Here is a 22253-nt window from a genome sequence, read left to right on the forward strand (position 1 = left end):
TAGCACAGATAGGACAGTCTGTTCTATCAGAGACACTGTCCCAAAGCACATCTAATGCTTAGGACTAGTTATCAGTGATTTCAGCTCTGTTGGTATGTAACAAGACTCCCAGTTGAGTCTTAGGCTACGTCTACACTACGGGAGGGGGGGTCGATTTCAGATATGCAAATTCAGCTACGGGAATAGCGTAGCTGAATTCGACATATCTGATCCAACTTACCCTGCTGTGAGGACGGTGGCAAATCGACCGCTGCGGCTCCCCCGTCGACGGCGCTTACTCCTACCTGGGCTGCTGGAGTACGCGCGTCGATTCGGGGATTGATTGTCGCGTCCCGACGAGACGCGATAAATCGATCCCCAAGAGATCGATTTCTACCCGCCGATCCAGGCGGGTAGTGAAGACAAGCCCTTAGTCAGGGTGTGGGCTCCGGCCGGGCGTTGCTTACCTGGGGTTGATCCCGGGCGGCAGCACAGTGGAGCTAAGGCAAAAGCAGCCAGCAGGTTTGGCAGCGGCTCCTGGGGTGGCAACAGGTGGCTCCACGCGCTGCCCGTCTGCAGCCAATGCCCCCACAGCACCCATTGGCTGCAGTTCCCTGTTCCTGGCCAATAGGAGCTGCAGGGGCAGCACCTGCAGGTAAGGGCAGCACACAGAGACACCCCACCCAGGGGCTGCAGGGACTTTCCAGCCGCTTCTGGGAGCAGCATGGGACCAGGGTAGGCAGGGAGCCTCTATTAGCACCGCTGTGCCACTAGACTGCTAATCCTAAAGGCCAGATTAAAAGACCTGACACACCTGACAGAGCCCACAGGCTGTAGTTTGTCCCCAACTGATCTCACAACTCCACTAGTCTTTGGCACCCATGTCCCCTGCCTTGTGAGTGCAATTTAGTTGAGGGTGAGTCCTTCAATCAGGGTATGTCAAGCACATTTCTGCTGCCCTTGATTCACACAACAGGAATAACAACCCTTTAGTGCCCTGTGTGACTTTGCACCCCATAATGCTTTATAGAAATATGCTTATGAGTGTAAATATGACATAACTGGAATATGTTTTATGCTAGATATGCCATGTAACATATCTCTGCAAAGGTTATGATCTACTGGATATCTTCATCCTATTTACATGCATGTATAATTTTTTCATTTGAAGTTATGAGCATTGGCTGTGTACTTGTTTGATTTTAAGTAGCCCCGGTGCAGCATTTGGTCAGCTTCTTGAGAAAAGACTATTCTCAGTAAGTGCCCAATCAAGAAAAACTTAAGCTAACAATGATCTTTGAGAGACACCAATCCACATCTGAGCTTTCCTGGGAATGTAGCTCAGTTATTCAGTTCTGAGTCATGCATGGACATGTGACTTGCCCATGTGACTCCAAAACTCCATCTTGCACCTGGATTCTGCATAGGAGAGGGGAAGGGGTTTCCACCCTCAAGAGAGAGTCTATTTAAGCCCCTGGAAGCCCCTCCCTTTGGTCTTCAGCTAGCTCAAGAGGTGGCCTCTCCACCCCCAAAGGATACCTGAAAGAAACTGGAACAAAGGACAGTAACCACAGGGGTGTGAGTGATTGCTGGACCCAGACTAGAAGGAGGCTAGTCTGTAAAATACGCTTATTGAAACCTCTGTGACAGTGAGATTTCATCTGTAATCACTTTCTTACTGTATTAGGCTTAGACTTGTGTGTTTTATTTTATTTTGCTTGGTAATTCACTTTGTTCTGTCTGTTATTACTTGGAACCACTAAAATCCTACTTTTTGTATTTAATAAAATCACTTTTTACATACTCATTAACCCAGAGTATGTATTAATACCTCTGTGGGGGGGGGGGGCAAACACCTGTGCATATCTCTCTATCAGTGTTATAGAGGGCGAACAATTTATGAGTTTACCCTATATAAGCTTTATAGAGGGCAAAATGGATTTATTTGGGGTTTGGACCCCACTGGCAACTGGGCATCTAGGTGTTGGAGACAGGAGCACTTCTTAAGCTGTTTTCAGTTAAGCCTGCAGTTTTGGGGGGATGTGGTTCAGACCTGGGTCTGTGCTTGTAGCAGGCTAGCGTGTCTGGCACAAGCAGGCAGAGCACTGAAGCCCCAAGTTGGCAGGGAAAATGGGCTCAGAGGTAGTGTGGAAGAAAACAAGACCTCCCTCTGCGTTTGTTAGCAACAAGGCAGAGACAGTTTATTACGAGCAATTGCAAGCCAAGACTGTGGTCGGAAAGGGGGTCCCCTGACCTTAGGCAGATCTTCCCCCTACAAGCAGTATAAGACAAGTATTTATACTTTCCCGTTACATACATCAATGGCTAACGGTTATCCTTTGTTTATACAAATTCCCTCCAGCAGCCCTGATCTAGGCATTCTGGGAATTGTCTCACTGGATTCAATAGATGCAAATACTATAGACTGAGGCCATCATGCGCCTGGCCACTCCCCACTGCTCTTTGCTTCCAGTTCCCTGGAGTTTCTCCCAAGGTCTCTGTCTTTGACAGAGCTGCTGCTTTTCATTTGTAACCAGGATCCAAGTTTTCCTGAACACCCCAGGTCCTGCCAGGGGTTTCCTCAGGAAATGGGGGACAAAATGTCTTTTTGCCTCTCCTTATATTTCCCAGAACTCATTGTTTTGCTCCTGAAAGGCAGGATGACCCCTGGTTCAGCCCTACTGCTCCCCAGGATGGTGTCCCCCAAGGAGGTGCTGGGATGGAAGGAAAACACCATCCATACGCACAGCACTGAGAAGGCTGCCGTGCCTGGCATCGTGAGTGCCAAATTAGAGACCCACCTTGGCCTTACATTCACAAGACCTGGTGACTCTGGCCCATGTCGTGGGTGTTTAGAGCTTTTTTTTTATATATATACATTTTCTCTGTGTTCTGTTTGTCCTTCAATAAATTGGCTCGGCTTTGGAATAGCTGCCTGATTCCTGGCCAATTGCAGCCACTGTCCTCAGAGAGAAAGCACAGAGCAGGGTCTCGATGTTCTCCTAGGGGAGAATCCCAGTGAGTGCAAGGGGACTGCAGCTTCACTGCCCCAGTCAGGCGGGAGTGGGATGTGGGTGTCTGCCCAGAGGGGACGCCTACAGGCCTGAGACAGTGCAGGCATTGCTGGAGCAGACCATGGTAGGGGTCAGAGGTGCCGTAAACCTGAAACTGTGACACTAGTGATTCAACAGGCACTAGCTGTTCTTCAGTATCCAACCCCAACTGCACAGCCAAGCCAAGGAGCCATTAACACCAGTACCAGGATTTGAAGAGAAAGCCCACTGTCATGCACAGAATGTACCAGACCTGGGGCCCATTGCATCATGAGTTGTTGCAGGAAGTGGGTTGTAATTTGGAAATTCGCACCTAGAGGCCCCAATCATAGATTATGGCCCTACTGCGCTAGGTGCTGTACCAACACAGACAATCCCTGCCACAGAGTGACTACAATGTAAGTATCAGAGACAGATACAGACTGTGACATACCCAGGGTACAATCTGGACTGATGAACTGCTGTGTTTCCTCAATTCTCCAGCCCACGGTGCCTCTTACACTGCTTTGTGTGAGAACTACTGCTCCTGGTCTGCTTACAGTCGAGGAGTTATATATTGTATCCCACCATTTGTGATTTTTTAAATTATTATGATAACTCTGTTCTGCTTTGAAATTCTGAGAAAAGAGCCAGGTACATGAGACAGCAGCAGGGTAAATGTGTTTGATGGATATGACGTTATTGATATAAATAGGATGAAGGATGAAGATATTGTGGGTGAGGGAGAGATGTTTGTGTCTCTGTTTCTCATCTCGTCCTCCCAAGAGATCTGGTGAAAAATGGCAGGTCCCAACCCCGGTGGAGAAGTTTCTCTGGTAACACAGACAGACCAGGAGAGGGAAGGGCTGTGTCAGAAGCTGAGCACAGAATGTGACTGTGCAGTCAGAGGCAGCCGGAGCATTTTAGAGCAGGCCTGAAAAAATCATTATTTTCATTCCCACCATGTACTCAGTTCCTGTCCACTGTGATCACCTGACTGCACAGGGCTGGCCAGTGATTGTGGGGAGGGTCAGTGAGAAGATCATTAGACAAACTTTACTGTTGTGTTTGCCCTGTGCGTAGCTTTGTCCCTGTCCTCCTCTCCCAGGCTCATAATGCTGAGAAAAAGTCTGGTCCGGTGGTTTAGCTGTTCACTTGGAAGGCTCAGGTTCAGTTCCCTGCTCTGTGACCGTATTCCTGTGTGACGTCAGGCAAGTCATTTATCCGCTTTGTGCCAGATGTTCCTCTCTCTGAAATGGGGTAACAGCACTTCCCCCACCTCCCAGGCGTGTTGTGAGTCTAAACCCATGGCACTGGGAGTAGGGGCAGATAAGAACCTTCAATAGTCAGAAATGCAGCCGTTTCATTTCCACGGTAAATCACACTGAGGTTGTCACAAACTCTCCCGATTTCACCTTGAGTCTATGAGTGCCTGGTGCTTTTCTTAAAGCCCCAACTCTGGGAATCCTGTGATGCCGTGTGAATCTCAGCTCTCATTTCCGTACCATGAGAAGCTTCTTGCTCTCCTGGCTCAGTAGAAAAGCCTGAGAATGTGACCAGAGTGAAACCTCGTCACTCAGAGACAAACAAACAAAAAGTCCAATCTCGTGAGTTTTGAGCACTGGGTGCTGGGCTGGCAGTTACTGCCTTGGCATTGATCAGTTGATGTTTTGGCTTGAGTTCTCCAGCTAAGGCCCTAAATAGAAAAACAAATATTCTGCGTTATCTTTTTCATGGGTGGCCGGTGGCCAGCCCCTTCTTCCTGAGGCCCCGCCGCTCCTGCTGGAGCCCAGAGCCCCCCCACATGTGGCAGCCAGCCTTCCCCCTCCTCCCCTGCAGCCACCCCAGCACCCCTAGCCCTGGAGCACCAGGCGGGTGAGTGGGTGGCACGTCCCCCCCCAGAGTGCTGGGTGGGTGGGCAGTGCACCTCCTCTAGCCCTGGTGTGTCCCCCCCCATCCCCAGGTGGGAGGACAGGTGGCACAAACCTGCCAGGCTGGAGCTCTGACCACGGGGGCGGGGAAGAACCCCCAACAGCACAGCCTGAGAAACAGGAAGGGGCCTGGGGGAGGAGCAGGGGTGAGGCCATGCAAGCAGGGCCGGCTCTAGGCACCAGCCCACCAAGCATGTGCTTGGGGCGGCGCCTGGAGGGGGGCGGCGCGGTGGGGCGCTCCGGCCCGAGAGCGGGGCCGCGACTGGGCTCGCCGCCCTCCCCACGGCGCTCCTGCCGCCGGGGGCTCTCCGCCCTGCTCCCGGCACTCTGGCCGCCGGGGAGAGCGGAGAGCCTCGGCCGGGCTCCCCGCCCTCCTCCCAGCGCTGTGGCCGCCGGGGAGAGCGGAGAGCCTCGGCCGGGCTCCCCGCCCTCCTCCCAGCGCTGTGGCCGCCGGGGAGAGCAGAGCCGCGGTGGGCTCGCTGCCCTCCCCCCGGCGCTCTGGCCGGTGGGGGATTGCTCGGCACCCTCCCCTGCCGCGCTGGCGGGGGGGTGGGGGAGGGCGGCTGTTTGGGAAGACACAGCCTCTCTGTACCTTTGATACCCGCTGCCCGTGATCTTTTTAGTTCATCCCCAGTTCAGCGGGTCTGTGCTCATTTCCTGCTTGGGGCCCACAGCCCAGCTCTGTGCGCACGCCCTTACCTTCGCCTCTCTATTTCCCTTTCTGTAGACTGGGCTGTTTTAGACAATGACAATGCTCCTTTAGGGGGGCTCGCCTTGGGGAACTGATAGAGAGTTAAGGCCTGAATTCTCGCTGACTGCTGGAATCCCCCTTTCCACTCAGCGAGAGCAGCCTTCACGTAAATGAGAATCAGGCTTTTGAAACGTTGATTCTGCCTTAACCAAGTTTTTAGCCTGTGAATTTAACATCCCTCCTTAGACCACAGCCCCTGCTCCTGCAGACTCAGCATCACAGGGGGCAGGGGTGTAGTACTGTGGGGCCCGAGCCGGGCCGGGACCGGGACCGGGGCCAGAGCTGCGGGGCCCGGGCCAGAGCCACTCGGCTGGGACTGGGACTGCGGGGCCCGAGCCAGGCCAGGGCCGGGACTGGGCTGCGGCGCTCAGCGGGGGCCAGGCCAGGGCCAGGGCCAGGGGTCCGGGACGGAGGGAGCTGCTTGGCTGGAGTCGGACTGGGCCGCGCTGCGCCTCCCTGGAGCCCTCCTCGTGCCCCAGCTTACCTGCCTGCTGCTTGTTTCAGGCTTCCGGGGAACATCTGATTCACGGGCAGCAGGGGAGGGGGAGGAGAAGGGGGCGGAGCATTCAGGGGGGAGGGGGAAGTGAGCTGGGCCCGGGTCGGGGTGGACAGCTGCCTGAGCTTTTGTTAAATGTAAAAGCCCTTTTAGAACCGGTTGTCCGGGAACAGCCAGTTCTCAAAGGGCTTCTAAATTTAACAACCGGCTCCAGCTCACCACTGCCCCTGTCCTAGTGACACATTTTTCACTAAAGCCTCCAAGGTTGAAATTCACAGTGGGCTCCTTCCTGCTCAGCAAACAGCAGGAGTCAGTTCCAGGAAGGGAAACACCCGCCGGGACATATCTCTGAGCTCAGGAAAGTGAAACTAACCCCGTTCCACTGCCCAGAGAGAGCCATGGCTGCAGAGAACCCCGTGGAAAGTCTCCAGGAGGAAGCGACATGTCCCGTCTGTCTGGAGTATTTCACAGAACCTGTCACTCTGGAGTGTGGGCACAATTTCTGCCGAGCCTGCATCAGCCAGTGCTGGGAGGGATTCGATACAGCCGTCTCCTGCCCTCAGTGCAGAGAAACTGTGCAACAGAGAAACCTCAGGCCCAACAGGCAGCTGGCAAATGTTGTAGAAATCACCAAACGGCTGAGTTTACAGGCAGCAAGAGGGGACAGGGTTTGTGGGGAACATCAGGAGGCTCTGAAACTGTTCTGTGAGGAGGATCAAACTTCAATCTGTGTGGTTTGCAACAGATCCCGGGCTCACCACGCTCACAAGGTAGTTCCCATACAGGAAGCTGCCCAGGAGTACAAGGTACTGAGTTGCTGTCCAGTCTAATGTGTAATAACTTTGGATTTCAATTACAGGTTAGCGGCATCACAACTTCCCTGGCAGATGTAACTGCATCATTTTGCTGTGTGTAGCCTTCATTGCATGAAAAGTGATATACACATAAATGATACTCCAGCCTGGCAAGAAAGGCAATAGATGAAGATTTTAAATTTGTCTGATGTGGGAAAGTTTTATCTGAGAAGCTGAATCCTTTTCAACCCACCTACTCTATTTAATATCTTGCATTTTGACTATAAAACACCCCGTACACAGACAGTCATCCCTCAAAATAAACCCACCAAATCATTTCTGTTGGTCAGGAAAAAATCCAAGCCCATTTGCAGACTCTGCGGGAAGAGAGAGAAAAGCTGCTGGGATTTAAAGTGACTGGAGAGCAGAGAAGCCAGGAGTATCTGGTAAGTGCCTGTTGTTCTGCACCTGCTGGGACATGGAGGTGGGAGGTTTGCTTGTTGGTAGATTTCTCTGTGGTGTGGGGAATGTGGGCTTGTGTGTGTTTCTCTGTGATCATGGAGTATTCTGGGTGTCTGTGGGTGTGTGTACACATGTGTATGTGTATCACAAATGTTCTCTCCCTGGAGAAGGACAAATCATCTTCTGCAGCATCTAAGATGTATTTTAATTAATGAGTTAATCATGATCCCTTGTGGTTTTCACAAAACTCCCGAACTGCCCTGATTATATCCCAGCAGTCCTGTGTTCCGGCGTCTGCCATCGTCTCTTTTATTTGTTAATCATTTGATTATTTTTTCTCCCCTGATAATTCTAGCGATGTGCTGAATCCTGCTGCCCTGGATCTGGATTCTCAGGGCCTCTGGGCCCTGCTCAGCAGAGTGGGGCTCATGGGGCTCACAGGGAAGCACTAAAAATAACTGCATAGATGGCGCTTTTCAGCTGCAGCTCGGGCAGGAGCTCAGGCTCTGAAGTCCAACCCCCTTCCCCCCCTCCCTCCCTCACTAGGCTTCAGAGTCTGAGCTCCAGGTCGAATGTCTACACACTGGTAGCATGAGCCCCAAGAGCCTGAATCTGTTGCACTGAGCTTGGAGGCTCCCTGCTGTGAGCTGTGTAGATGTACCCTCAGGGGCCATTGGTAACACAGGGTCCGAACCACGTCAGACATGGAGACATCCCTTTAAGGGATATTGGGGCCAAATGGGAAGCAGTAAGAAAATCCTCTCCCATGTGTAAGGGGACTGTTGCCCCCTTACTAACACTTAGTGGGGGGGTTTGGTTGTTAGCTCCCAGCACTAAAAGGGGAGGGGTCGATGGCAAATCAGGAGCCTGAGACTGACAGTCCCCAGGAACAATGGGGAGAGGCCAATGCTCCAGATCAGCCTGATTGACAGGGTGGGCAGCTAATCAGGGAGTCAGGAGGCCAGAGGGGGTCCCGTCCTCCGTGTGAGCTGGAATGGCCTGAGTCAGACAGAGTGGGGCCGAGCTAAGGAGAGAGCAGGGGCCCGAGCTAAGCTGCTGGGAGCAGAGCTGCAGCCCCAAAGCCAGAGCACAGCCCAGAGCTGCCCTGGGAGCAGAGCTGCAGCAACCAGAGCCAGAGGGGCCAGACAAGCAGCCAGGGAGCAGGTCAGAGCTGGGAGCAGAGTCACAGAAGCAGCCTGCAGAGCTGACCTGTGCTGGGGGCAGAGCTGCAGCAACCAGAGCCAGAGAGGCCAGAGAAGCAGCCCAGGGAGCTGAAGGCAGAGCAGCAGCAGCAGCAGCCGTGCTGAGGCCGAGTGGAGCTGGGGCTGGGGCTGGGGCAGTCCGGAGCCATGTGCAGTCTGAGTGCGGTGAGCAGCTGGGGAGAGTGAGGGGGACCCTGGGCAGTGGGCCCAGCACAGGGAGACGCCTCAGCCAAGAGGCCTTGCAGGCCAGACTTGCAGGGGGATCATAACCCCGACCGGGCGGGGGCGACGCTGGGAAGAAGGGTCCTGCCACCTAGAGCCTGAGAGCGTGTGGCCACCACCAGAGCAAGTGTCCAACCCACAGCGTCCCTGAAGCACAGACAGGGCCTGAGAAGCAGGCCTGGGACCTACAAGGAACAGACTGAACTGCCCTGACGTCCCAGAGACACTGTTTGTGATGTTCCCTGCCACAGAGCAGGGTGATGTGTTTTCCTTTAACCTTTCCCATTTTTCCTTATTCTTTTTTAAAATTAATTGTTAATTAAACAACTTGTATTTGCTTTAAATTGTATGAAATGATCAGGGGGTCAGGGAGGTGCCCAGTACAGAGAGAGTACCCCGGAGTGGGGACACCCTAGCCCCTGTCCTGGGTGACCACAGCAGGGTTGGGGGTCGAGCCCCCCAGGAATCCTGAGCCCAGCCTTGTCGGGGTTTACGAGGACTCTGCCAGACAGGATAGTGGAAGGGGAGTCCTCAAGGGCAGGGAGGCCTCTGGGTAAAGGAAGTGGGAGCGAGGACTCGGATCCTTTCGCTAGCCCACTTCACCGGGGTAGTGCAGAAGCCAGGAAAGTTCCCCACAATAGCGGGACCATTCCCCCGCTTACACATGTGATCACAACGTATAGTCGAGTGTTAGGATGTGAATGATCACAGGCTTCAAACCCCAGTCCCCGGGTCCCAGACTGTCACCGGCGCAACCCGACAGCTCTCCGGAACCAGCAGGGGAGGGGCTAGTGGAACTCCGGCCCACCAGAGGATCTGCCTACGAAGCTCCTCATTGGAGCAGGCATTTGGATGCATGAATTATTCCAGCAGGAGTCACGGGAAGTTGTCCAAACAACTGAGTGAACTCCCGATCTGCTGCTGGACTGGACCCTGACTCTGGCTTGGCCCTGGCATTGTTCCTGGCTCAGGTTTGACCTGCTGTACTGCTCTCTGACTCTGGCTGGGCCCTTTGTGTGGCTGCCTGACTCCGACTCCAGTCCCGCCCCTCCCCTCCCGTGTGACTCCAGACACTGATTCTGGCTCATCCTTTGGTATGACTCCTGATCTCAACTGTGGCCCCAACCTTGGTGAGATCCTGACTCTGACTCCAGGCCTAACTCTGGCTTTAGTTCCTGGCTTCCAACCACAACTCTGACCAGTAGGTATGACTGCTCATTCTCTGGTCCCTACGCAGATATCTTAGAAATTGTAAAGAAATTCTGTCTTGTAAAACTGTATTAAAGGCCATCAGGCTCCATCCATGCTCCTGACCAGCTCTTTCCTTATTTCTTATAGAAACAGACAGAAACCGTGAGACAGAAGATTGTGTCTGAATTTCAGGAACTGCGGCAGTTCCTGGAGGAACAAGAGCGACTCCTGCTGGCTGGGTTGGACAAGCTGGACAAGGAGATTCTGAAGAAACAAAATGAAAATGTCACTAAACTCTCCAAGCAGATTTCCCGTCTCAGTGAGCTGATCAGTGAGATGGAGGGGAAGTGTCAGAAGCCAGTGAGTGAATTCCTGCAGGTGAGATTGAGTGAGAAACATCCCAGATCCCCACACGGGGAAGGGAGGGCTCCTGAATCATAAGCACTGGGGCCAGCAAGCAGAGATCTCAGTGTAACTCAGCGTGTGCGTTCCTGACATGTGAATGACTATTGTTCTTTGCAGAGTTACAGACACAGAGATATTAGTGAAGGAAAAGCCCCATTACCTCAGGGAATCCATGGCCCTGGGGCCATGGCAGGGCCTCTCTTCCCCTTACTTGCCAAATCCCTTCTCTGGGATCCCCTGTGTGTGTCCATTGGGACTGAGATTTTCTCTTTCTCTCCCCTATAGGATGTCAGAAGCACCTTGAGCAGGTATGTGGCTCTCTCTCACTCCGCCTCACACTTCACAACGCTGGGAAAGAGTTTGGAGATGATGTTAGCACCACATCTCCACAGGGCGCTACAGCAAAATGTGTGAGGAAGGTCACATACTGGACACAAATCTCTCTGATCAACTTCATCCTGAGGTTCTCACCAATGTTCCCTCTAAGCTCTGTGGCCACCCAAGAGTCAATCAAGTGCCACGCACTGATTAGCAGAGCCGCACACCTCCGGCAACGTGTGTTCAGGTGCCCCCAGTCCCCACTGCTCTGCAGCCGCATTGCTCCTGCCCTCTACCTTGCAGCTCCTGGCCAGCTGCTCCTGGGACCCTCCTGCTTGCTGTGCAGAGTGGAGGAGGGGAGGGGGGTGCTGATGTCAGGGTGTCCCCCTCCCCCCATGCCTATGTACCCCATCTCTGCAGTGTGGGGGGGACAAGTCTCAGGAGCAGGATGGAGCTGCTGGGAGCTGCTGCGGTCTGAGCGAGCCTTCTGGTGACTGCCTCTCCGCTTAAAGAGACAGCGCATGGTCTCTCATACACTTCCCCAGCAGCCAGCACACACTCACTCTGCCTCTGTCTATGACACACATACACCCACACTGTCTCTGTGTGTGTGTGTGTGTGTCTCTCTCTCTCACACACATACACACACACAGTGTCTTTCACACTCACCTCCCAACACATACTTGTGTCATTGTTGTTGTTACTCCTTGGTACTTACTGCAATACACATCAATTCTCTTTACTTTGATTCTTTCAAAGTTCTGTTATTTGAGATTTTTGACTGGTCTCTGAATTTCATAATTTTATTTCTCTCTTATGCTTAAATTTTATTCTTTGAATAGTGAGTTCTAATATGCCTAACCTGTCCTGGCTGCAGTAATTTTCCATATGGTAACTTTTAAAAAATATATATTGTATCTAGGTTTTTTGTTTCTACTGGTGGCACACATCTGCACATTATGTCAATATTGGTACACATAACAAAATTCATTCCACACATTGATGGTAGAAATTGGATGGAACACTGGTTCTCACCATTTTATAGAAGACTCTGGAATTATCCATTCAGTGGGAAAGACTGACCTCAATTATTTCCTACAGCTGTCACGTCCCTGGGGGACTGGCTGTCTCAGGATTGTGGGGATGGAATACGGGCCTGTTACTGCTGGGGCCCTGGTTACCATTTAGCCCTGGGCAGCAGTGGTCAAGAGTCTTTCCCACCTGTGGACTGTTTGGAGACATGTGTGGAATGAGCTGGGGAGTGGGGAGTTGGTGTCACAGTCTAGTTCCCAGTGGACAGATTTCTATAACACTCAATGTGGGAACCTCCTGTCCATCAGAGCCTGGAGGCAATGGAGTGAACTGGACATAGAGACTCAATTCCCCTCTTATCTCCAAAGATGATCTCTCCAGGCCAGAGTTGAAGAATAATAATGGATCCTTTGGGAGATAAGGTTACATTGCCATGGTCTGTGCTGCTCCTGCTCTGAGGCTGGGAGAAGCAGAGGAATTCTAACTCCAGGCCCATTAGAGCAGCAACTCACTAGCGAGAACTCTTAATGAGTCACTACATGAAATATAATCATGAGAAATTATTTCTCTCCAGGTGTGAGAAGGGGAAGTTCCAGCAGCCAGAGGAGATTTTTCCTGAACTGGAAAAGAGACTCGGTGATTTATCCAAGAAAACTGTTGCTCTAATGGAGACTCTGAGGAAGTTCAAAGGTACTGAGAAGGGACCTAGGAGGGGAAATTGGGATGAGCCTCTGAGATTGTGGGAGGAGAATGGCTCTGGCCAATTGGTTCATAATTAGATTATGCTTCTATTTAATTGTTGGGTGACAATGTCAGACACTTGGGGTCCTATTAATTAATTAATTAATTAATTCTAACTTTTACTTGTACCAAAAATATGCCTTGACGTTACAATTACTATTAAAATAAGAAAAGACTCATAGACTTTCAGGTCAGAAGGGACCATCGTGGTCATCTAATCTGATCTCCTGCACATTGCAGGCCACAGAACCTCACCCACCCACTCCTGTAATTGACCCATACTGAATTGCTCAAATCATGATTTAAAGACTTCAAGTTAGAGACTCCACCATTTACTCTAGTTTAACATCTGCAAATATCTGTGCCCCATTCCTCAGAGGAAAGCAAACAAAACCAGGGTCTCTGCGAATTTGATCGGCTGGAAAATTCCTTCCCGATCCCAAATATGGTGGTCCGTTGGATGCTGAGCATTTCAGCAAGACCCAACAGCCAGACACCTGTGAAAGAGTTCTCCATAACTCAGAACCCTCCCTGTCTAGTGCGCCATCACCAGCCATTGGGATATTTCCCACTAGCCATCGCATATAGAAAGAAGTGATGGTCAGTTGCCTTCTCCTGGAGTATAGTCAGGTCACGGTGGATTTTTACTATGAAGTTCCGACTACCCCTTACAATGTCAAACATAATATACACATCTGAATTATATATTTATTAGTTCTTTTCCAATCACCTTTGAGTGTTATGAATATTAACAATACACATGAATGAACTTTTTCAGTGGTAGGGCTTTTTTTGTCAAAGATATTTTCATATTATTCTCTTTTCTGATTGGTTTATTATCACTGATTATGCATAGGTCACTTTATCACTTTTCTCCGCACTGTGGTTTTTGGACTTTGCTAACTGCTCCTGGGCAGTACATTTTGGGTGTCTGTTGTCTTTAAGCACATTGTGTGGTCAAATCATCTCTTTGTCCCACATAGAGAATTATGAACACATCACTTTACAATAAGGTCACTTAAGGCAATATTTCCTGTATGCCAAGCAAACTGCTCACCAGGCCAAAGCCAAGTCAGTCAATGCAAACGCATAATCTCCGTCTGTCCAAACTGCTGCACATGAAATGACCCTTGTACCAATTCTCAATATTTAACCTAATAACTAGTGGAAAGGTGACAAATGGAGCAGGTGAAGCAGGGTCCCAGGTGTCAGGATGTCTCACATTAATTCATGACTTACCAAATTAAAAAAATTAAGGCCCAATTGTAGCAAAATGGCCTAATTTGGAGCACCTGAGTTTCTCTCCCAACGAGAGAGCTGCAGGGCAGGTGCTCCAGAGCCGTGCAGCCTCCACAGCTGCAGGTGGAGTCGGTAGGAGTTGCAGGTGCCCAACCCCTCTGAGAACCAGGCCCCAGGTGCTTAAAGCTCGGCACCCAAAATCTAGACCCTAAATTAAAGGCCGTTTGTTAAAGCTGGACCCAGCCCATCACTGGGCTCTGGTCCCGTAGGGCAGCTAGTCTGGGCCAAATGGGCTGGAGGGAAGGAGAAAGCCCCTCCCCCACAGCGAGGGATCCCTCCAGCACAGGAGCCTCTTGTGCCTCCTTCCCTGCAGCTGCAGGCACAAGGCATGTTCCTGAGAGGGCTGGGAATGGGGTGGGGGAGGGGTGAGGGCAGGTGGAAGAGGGAGGGGGTGGACGAGGGGACAGAGGGACGTGGGCAGTGTAAAGCTGGGCCTGTGACACTCTGCACACTGGGCAAGACACACGGGGCCATTGTCATAGGGCTGTAACTCTGGCTGCTTCAGAACTTCCTCAGCCTGTGCCAAGGTCTGCACCGGCCCCTACAGCCGCTGAACAGCAGAGTCACAAATGGCCCCTCCCCTCTCTCCTTTAGCCGGTACAGGGGTGAATCTGGCCCATGGAGCCAACCTTCCCCTGCCTCAATTCCCACATGGATAAAATGATTTTATTATTATTCCCATTTCTGCCTATGGAAGACGAGGGCCCCATTGTGCTGCTCTCTGTAGAGACTCTGTGCAAACAGAAGCAGCGGGATCAGGGGTGATGTGGGCGGGGGACGCTGAGCTCAGGGGCAGCGGGGGCCAGGACTGGAACCCAAGGCCCCACGGCCAGATCCTGGGGTCCCGCAGCTGGAGGCTGGGGCCCCATGGCTGGGAGATGCAGCCTAGGGCCAGAGCCCGCTGCCACACGGCCGAAGCCCATGGTTGGAAGAGGCAGCGGGGGCCAAGGGTGATGCGGGGGGGTGGTGAGCCCGAAGTCCCACAGATGGAGCCCAGGGTCCCACAGCCAGATCGCAGGGCCCGCCGCCAGGGGGAATGGAGCCCCATGACCAGAGCCTGCTGCTTGCCACCCCAGGACTGAAGCCCAGAGCCCGAGCCCCACTGTCCCAGGGAAGGTGGGAAACTCACACCGGCTGCCTGCTCCTCCAGAGTTTGTGTCTGCAGAGGGGGGCAGAGTCCAACACCTACTGGTGGCCCCACTACTTTCCCCCCTGCCGCCCCCAATCACCGCACAGGAGGCTGTAGCTGCAAGAAAAGCCCTTTGTGGCCTTATGTGGCTCCTGGTGGCCGAATTTGAGAAACACTGGTCTAGGCAGGGCTGGTGCTTCCACTAGGTGACCCTAGGCAATTGCCTAGGGCAGCAGGATTTGGGGGGCGGCATTTTGCCACCCTCGGCGGAAATTCGGCGGTGGTGTCCTTCACTTGCTCCGGGACCCGCCGCTGAAGTGCCCCGAAGACGTGGAGCAGAAGGACCCCCGCCGCCAAAGACCCCAGGCCCCCTGAATGCTCAGAGGAGGAGTGCTGCTGCCTAGGGCGGCAAATACCCTGGCGCTGCTCCTGGGTCTAGGTTATGACAAAAGGCAATAAGTGAATGAGGCAAACCAACTAGAGTCTGAAGGGAGGGAGGGGATGAGGAGGGGAAAAGTAAATCTCACTTACAGATTGTCTGTCCTGCGATGGTTGTGAGTCTGCAAGGATGTTGGTTCCATTGCTGAGAGATGCCCAGATGAGAGAGAAAATAGAAGGTTTCAGATCATTTTATACTAAATCCCTGAGTGTGTCTCTGGGCCTCTGTCTGTTTCTCTGTCACAGTTATGAGAGTTCAGAGTGGAGATGCTGTTATAAATATGAAAGCCTGAAATCTCGTCTCTTTTCTCCTTTCCATCGCCAGACACTCTGCCGTCTGCACTGGAGACAAGAAGAGGGGAATCCCTAAGAGCACACAGACAGGGTGAGTTTGCAGGTGGAGCTTGTCTTTAGAGTATGAGAAAATTCCAGTGAAAACGTCTTCATGGGATTGTAGCCAAAGTTACCAACCAAACCGACGCCGACCATGGTACCCACAGCCCTAAAAATAACACATTAAACTGTGGGGAGATCCCAGGCTGAAGTCACACAAACACTCCTGAGACCATCCTTCGTGCTGAGTTCATGCCCACGCTGATGAACAGAAACACTCACTGAGCAGCACCAGAACAGAGCTCTCTGCCCTGAGGGCTGACACATCCCTCTGCTTTACCCTGGTGCAGGGGGTCTCCCCATCGCTCTTCTCCAACCTCCTGCCTTTCCTTTGGGCAGCGCTGGGCTCTCCCATTGGAGCTGCTCCCTGGACTGGGGAGATGCTCTCCCTGTGATGCTGCCGGCTCCTCCCTTCTCTCTGGGCTGGGGATGGGGCTACCCCAGCCAATGTCACCTCCTACTCTCTGGTCTTCAACAGCCCTTCCCCAATGCTGCACCTTCCTCTCTGTTCCCTGGCCTGGGAGTGGAGGCTGCATTAGGGGACAGAGGTTGCCTCAGGGTTTAAAGCTGGTACCTGCCTCCTCTGCTACCTCCTCAATAAAAGCTTCTGACACCTTCCTGGCTGTGTCTGTGCTGCTGGGAATGGAGCAGCCCCAGCAGGGGGAACGGAGCTGAAGCTTCTAGAAGCAAATGAGAAACCGAGTGAGGAGCTGCAGTGACATCTCTGCTCAGTCTCAGGTGCACAGGATAGAGGCAGCTCCCTGGGATCCAGGCCTGTCCCAGCCAGAACAGGTTGCTGGGGAGTGTGAGAAATGGTTCCAGGATCCCCCAGGGCAGAGCTCTGCCCCTCACGCTCTGATTCTCTCTCCCCGCAGCAAATGTGACGCTGGATCCAGACACGGCTCACCCCAAACTCGTCCTGTCTGAGGATCGGAAAACTGTGAGACGGGGAGACACATGGCAGCGACTGCCCAACAACCCTGAGAGATTTGACACTGTGCTCTGTGTGCTGGGCTGTGAGGGATTCACCTCAGGGAGACATTGCTGGGAGGTGGAGGTGGCGGGTGGGGGAGGCTGGGCTGTGGGGGTGGCCAGAGAGTCTGTGGGGAGAAAGGGAGGGATCAGCCGTCGCCCTGAGTGGGGGATCTGGGCTGTGGAGCAGTGGGGGGGTCAGTTCCGGGCTCTCACCTCCACTGCTACCCCGCTGCCCCTCAGCCGGTTCCCCAGCAGGATCCGGGTTTGTCTGGACTGTGACCGGGGGCAGGTGACATTTATCGATGCTGGTGACGAGGCCCCGATCTTCACTTTCCCGCCAGGCTCTGTCCCTGGGGAGAGAATCCAACCGTGGCTCGGGGTGTGGCCAGGATCCCAGCTCAGCCTGTGTCCCTGAGACCCCGAGGGTGGGGGGAAATATTCCACTGGGGACCCTGAGATCAGCCTCTCTAGGCTCACACACCCAGGGCCGGCTCCAGGCACCAGCTTTCCAAGCAGGTGCTTGGGGCAGCATTCAGAATGGGGCGGCAGTCCGTGTCCCGCGGCGGCAATTCGGCGGCAGCTCCGCCGCTCTTCTGGGTGCGGCGGCAATTCGGCGGCAACTGCTTGGGGCAGCAAAATTGGTAGAGCCGCTCCTGCACACGCCCCAGTCTCTGTGACCACTGCCTATGGACTTTTTATCATATTGTCTCTATGACCCTGGAGGTTGCAGCCTCTGGACTGTCAAACCATAGAGATCATTCAGTGAGTGAGGCCAATCTCATCACTGCTCCAGGGATTGTGCAGCCTGTTTGCCACTGTCCTCTATGGTCCAGTAGGATTCTGGGGATCCTGGGTCAGACATTGCCACTGAGTCATGTGGAGGGAGGGGGGGAACAGCCCACTGGGAATGAAACAATGGGCTTCTCTAGCCACAGTCATCCTAGCCCCTATGGCCTGGAGGACTCCTGTCTTCCCAACCATCTGGCCTCTTAGCTCTATGGCCCCTGGAAGCTCCTCCCCCTCCCTCCCTGCAACACCAGGGATGGGAGGGGACGGGGTGAAGAACCCCTGGAGCTGCAGGAGGAGCAGAGGGGCCCTGAGGGGCAGATGTGGGGGCTGCAGGGTCATAACTGAAGGATGGGCTTCGGGCAGAAGTGATGTGGGTTTGGGGGCAGAATGAACAGCCGGGCTGGGGACAGGCAGATGTGGGAGTGGCAGGGACTTATTTGGGGTTTGGGGGAAAAGCTGGAGACTCCGCAGCAGCAGAGATACTAGCAGAGGGAGAGCCAGGGACTGGGGAGTGTGCATTCATCCCCAGAGCTAGTAGAAATGAGTAACTAGCGTAGACACGTCCAACATTGATAGAAGGGGTTTTTCCATCAATGCAGTTAATCCACCTCTTGGAGAGGCAGTAGTTAGGGAAACAAAGAATTCTTCCCTTGACCTATCTGCGTCTACATCGGGGTTAGATCAACCCAACTACATCGCACAGGGTGTGACATTTTTCACAGCTCTGAGCAATGTAGCTAGGTTAACCTAAGGTTTAGGGGTGGACTAGGCCTCAGGATGAATAAGGGTATGTCTACACTATAGTGGCTAAAGTGGCACAGCTACAACGCTACAGCTGTGTCCCTGAAGTACAGTAGTGTAGATGCTTCCTACATTGACAGAAGTGTTTTTTCCATCGCAGTAGTAATCCCCCTTTCTGAGAGGCCATAGCCAGGTCACCGGCAGAATTCCATTATCTACATCAGGGGTTAGGTCGATCTGGCTGTGGCACTCGGGGCACACAATGTTTCACAGCCCTGAGTGATGTCACTTGGTTGATCTAAGTGTTAAGTGTAGAGCAGGCCTAAGAGGGGTTTCCCTGGAGCTGGCTGGAAACACAGAGTCTGAGGGACTGGCTGGAGCTTGTTGTGCGTGAGGCAGAAAGCCAAGAGAACCAGTCATGAGTGTGATCCCAGCAGGAAACTGATTGACAGAGCTGGCTTCAGGCACAGGGTTCCCTGGAAAGGCAGACGTGGAGTTCTGAGTAAGGAAACTGCCGGCAGCTGTTTGTTTGTCCCGTGTTCAGGGCACAGGAATGTCTGGACGTTGTTCGTAAATAATAAAGATTGCACCAAAGAAATACCTGACTCCTATAATCAATTTCTCCTGCCAATGGAAGAACCTAGCAAGGCCCCAAACACTGACTAACTGCTGAGGTCAAAGGAGCAATGGTACAACCCGAGTCAGAATCTAGACCTGTGGAGGCAAATGCGTTGGTGGGAAACATTTGCCGGGAGCTCCAGCAGCAAAGAGCCTGTGCAGAGGAGCAGATTGCTGCTCATTGTGGACTAGAGCATGTCCAGCTTTGTGTGCCGAGCAGTCCCCATTGTCCCGTCTCTCCGTCCTGACACTCCTCTGCCCAGAGTCAGACAAAGCCCAAACTGGCTCGTATTCCCCCCAGCAGAACCGGTCCACACAGTGATTATGGGGTCAGTATTGGGCCAAGGAGAAAAAATGACAGGAAGAGACTGGGGCAGCTGGAACGGAGTGAGGGTGGGGAGTGGTTAGGATTGTTACTTTCCCTTCTGTGCATGGAGTTTTACAAAGATTAAACCTAAAATCTTCTTTCCAGCTCTTAGCTGGCATTAACCTTTAAACTGTAACATCATAAAGCTTAGAGGATTTGCCATAATATCACCCTTCAGCTCCAGGGTTGCTTCTCCTGATTAATGAGCTGTTTACGTTTTCATGCCTTGTCACTAGCACACACCAGCTGCCTCTGACCTTTACCCAGGGAGCCCCTGTAGCCCGGGGGGTCCCAGGCGGGGGGTTAGATGTTCAGTAAGACACAACCAAGCCAAGGCTCTTCTACACACGCATTGTAACTGAAATAACTCAATGGGGTTTAGTTCCCATCTAGTGTTTCAGTGCAGGTCTGTGTGTGACTGTGGACACCTTCATTGTGAATTAAGAATGGCCTGGTTTGATTGAGGATACATCTACACAGCACCTGGGAGGTGTGATTCCCAGCTCGGGTAGACGTACACATGCTGACTGCTGGAGCTGGCACACTACCAATAGCGGTGTGGCCGTGGCACCAAGGGGGTGGCTTGGGCTAGCCACTGGAGTACAATCCAGCCCGACCCCCGCCTGGACACGTACTGTGTAGACAGACCCTGACTCTAAGCTTTTGTGTTCGTTAGTTTGTTTCCTTCCCCCCTTTTCCTTTCATTCCCTTCCTGCTTCTTTACACCCCACTCCTCCCGTTCCTTGCCTATGTAATTCCTGCTTTCTTCTTTCCTTATCTTTCTCCAGTTCCTCCTCCTGGGCTCTCCTTTCTCGTCAGCTCATTCTGCACCTGTGCAGCGATTATGAGGTGGGACAGGGACCTCCCATTATCAGAAAAAACATTTCTGATGCAGAGAGAACAGAAGATCAGAGATCCAGCAGTCATGGCCTCAGTGGCACCTGTACAGTAAATTGAAGAGGAAACCAAATGTCCCATCTGCCTGCAATATGTGACAGACCCAGTGACCACACACTGTGGGCACAATTTCTGCTGAGTCTGCATCACTTAGTACTGGGAGAAATGGGCAGAGCTGGGCTCTGACCCTTTGTGCTGCCCCACCTGCAGAGCCCGAATCCAGATATAGTGGAAAAAATCAAACAACTGGATTTCAAACCAGGAAGAGAATCTGTGTGAGATGCACGACAGAGCCCTAGATCTGTTCTGTGAAGAGACCGGGGAAGCCATGTGTGTGGTTTGTGAGAGATCCCCCGAGCACAGATCTCACACAGTGCTTCTCATGGAGGAGGCTGCCCAGAAATACCAGGTAGGACACACTGTGAGCCGAGTTTATTCAATCCTTCCCTTTTCAAACTAAGTCTCTCAGAACCACAGAGTCTCCCAGTTTCCCAGATTTTCTCCCTGATTTCTGGTTCCACCTAAATCTCTGCCCTGCAGGCTCCTTCCTCTAGGCAGGTGCAGGGAGCCCTGGCCACTGATGCTGCCCCAGCAGAGCTCTGGGTGAGGCACTTTCCTTGCACAGAGGATTGAAGCTGGATGTGTCCGTGCTGCCGCTAGGCAGGAATGGAAGGATGAGCTGCTCCCACCACACCCCTGACAGCCCAGGCACTGCCAGCAGGGCATCCACATTAATCATGGACACAGCCGCCCTCGCTCTGCTGCACGGAACATACCAGAGTGGGTTTAAACACAGGTGCTATGGGATATTCCCTAGGGACCCATCTCTGGAGTCACACAATTAAAACAGATCCTCGGGTTTCATAATAAAAAAAATCAGCAACCAAAAAGGAACCTTCTAGCCCCTCTGATTGAAAAGATACATTTGAAAATGTGGCCTGAGCATAACTGATATAGAGATCCTGAGCCAATAGCTGTGAGAGGAGGGAACTGCCCCATCCATCTCAATGGGCTTGTCTACAAAATTAGGTTGACCTAAGTTAGGTTGACCCACAGGCACCGCAGTAATTAAATCGACTGTTGATGTCCACACTGCCCCCCTGCCACTGGTGCAGGGACGCTTTCACTGACTGAAGTTTGGCATTGTGAGGCACTGACAGCCAGAGGGTGGGGCATTGACAGCCGGAGCCCTCCCCCACCCCATCCATGGGCTAGCAGCTGGAGCCATAGAGGAAATGTGAAAAACTAGCAGCAGTGAAACTGACAAGAACATCAATTTCATGGCTTGTAGGCTCCCTGCTGTGAAACTGAGTCCTGCTGGAGGCTCACACCTTGGGCTGTCCCCTGGGGTGGGGGCTGCAGCTGTGATCCCAGGTCCCTGCTGACAGCTGGGGGCCCCAGCTGTGAGCCCAGAGCCTGGTTGACGTCTCAGGATATCAGCACTGGGGCGGGAAGACTCCAGCAGTTAGCCCAGCTGTCAGCTTGGGTGTGGGGGCAGCTGTCAGCCCTGCGCTGATGTGAATGACTGCTCTGGGGTCCTCATCCACCACTCTCCAGCTGGGAGCCATGTGTGTGCGGCAGGCAGGGAAGAAGGCAGTGCGCCCAGCTCCCTGGTACAAGAAAACAAACATGATACACAAATCGGCAGCTTACAGGTACTGAGGTCCCTGCCCCAAAGAGGTTGCAGTCTATGAAGATGAGTAGAGACAAATTCCCCCTCCTCTCCAAATAAGCATTTGGGCATGTACTTTATTTTCAAACATAGTTTGAGAACCTTCTGAATTTTCTGTTGTACTAAGATTGCATTTACCCAAAATAAATAATAGCCCTTTGACAGAGGCAGACCTTTTTAAAAAAAATCTGATTTCTACCCAGGACCATGGTTGAACTCAGTGTCTGTGTATTACTCGGGTTCAATGGCTGAAAAATTCACCTTTAAATCTTTCAACTCTCTGAGTCATTGCTAGCTCGCTTTCCACCCCCGAAGCTTCTCTCTCTCTCTCCATATGCTCAGTGTAGTTCTTTGGTGCTTGACTGTTAGCAAACAGTAG

At 52.6% G+C, this 22253-nt stretch overlaps 1 protein-coding gene and 1 long non-coding RNA gene across 2 annotated transcripts; one reads left to right on the forward strand and one right to left on the reverse strand.

Moving 5' to 3' along the window:
* Positions 1–1662: 1662 nt before the first annotated feature.
* LOC128847265 (uncharacterized) lies at positions 1663–6242 on the reverse strand. The gene is made up of 2 exons (XR_008446882.1): positions 6178–6242; positions 1663–4707 (listed from the first exon to the last, which is right to left on the reverse strand). It is a non-coding gene; the product is annotated as an uncharacterized LOC128847265 (long non-coding RNA).
* A 254-nt stretch (positions 6243–6496) lies between these two features.
* On the forward strand, positions 6497–18947 carry LOC128847260 (zinc finger protein RFP-like). Its single transcript, XM_054046651.1, has 7 exons — positions 6497–6995; positions 7334–7429; positions 10208–10438; positions 10751–10773; positions 12390–12505; positions 15748–15807; positions 16691–18947. The coding sequence occupies exons 1-7, from the start codon at positions 6588–6590 to the stop codon at positions 17203–17205; spliced, it is 1449 nt and encodes a 482-aa protein (XP_053902626.1). The 5' UTR covers positions 6497–6587; the 3' UTR covers positions 17206–18947.
* Positions 18948–22253: the final 3306 nt, after the last annotated feature.

The sequence above is a fragment of the Malaclemys terrapin genome, chromosome 13 (genome assembly GCF_027887155.1).
Source record: "Malaclemys terrapin pileata isolate rMalTer1 chromosome 13, rMalTer1.hap1, whole genome shotgun sequence".
NCBI lineage: Eukaryota > Metazoa > Chordata > Testudines > Emydidae > Malaclemys > Malaclemys terrapin.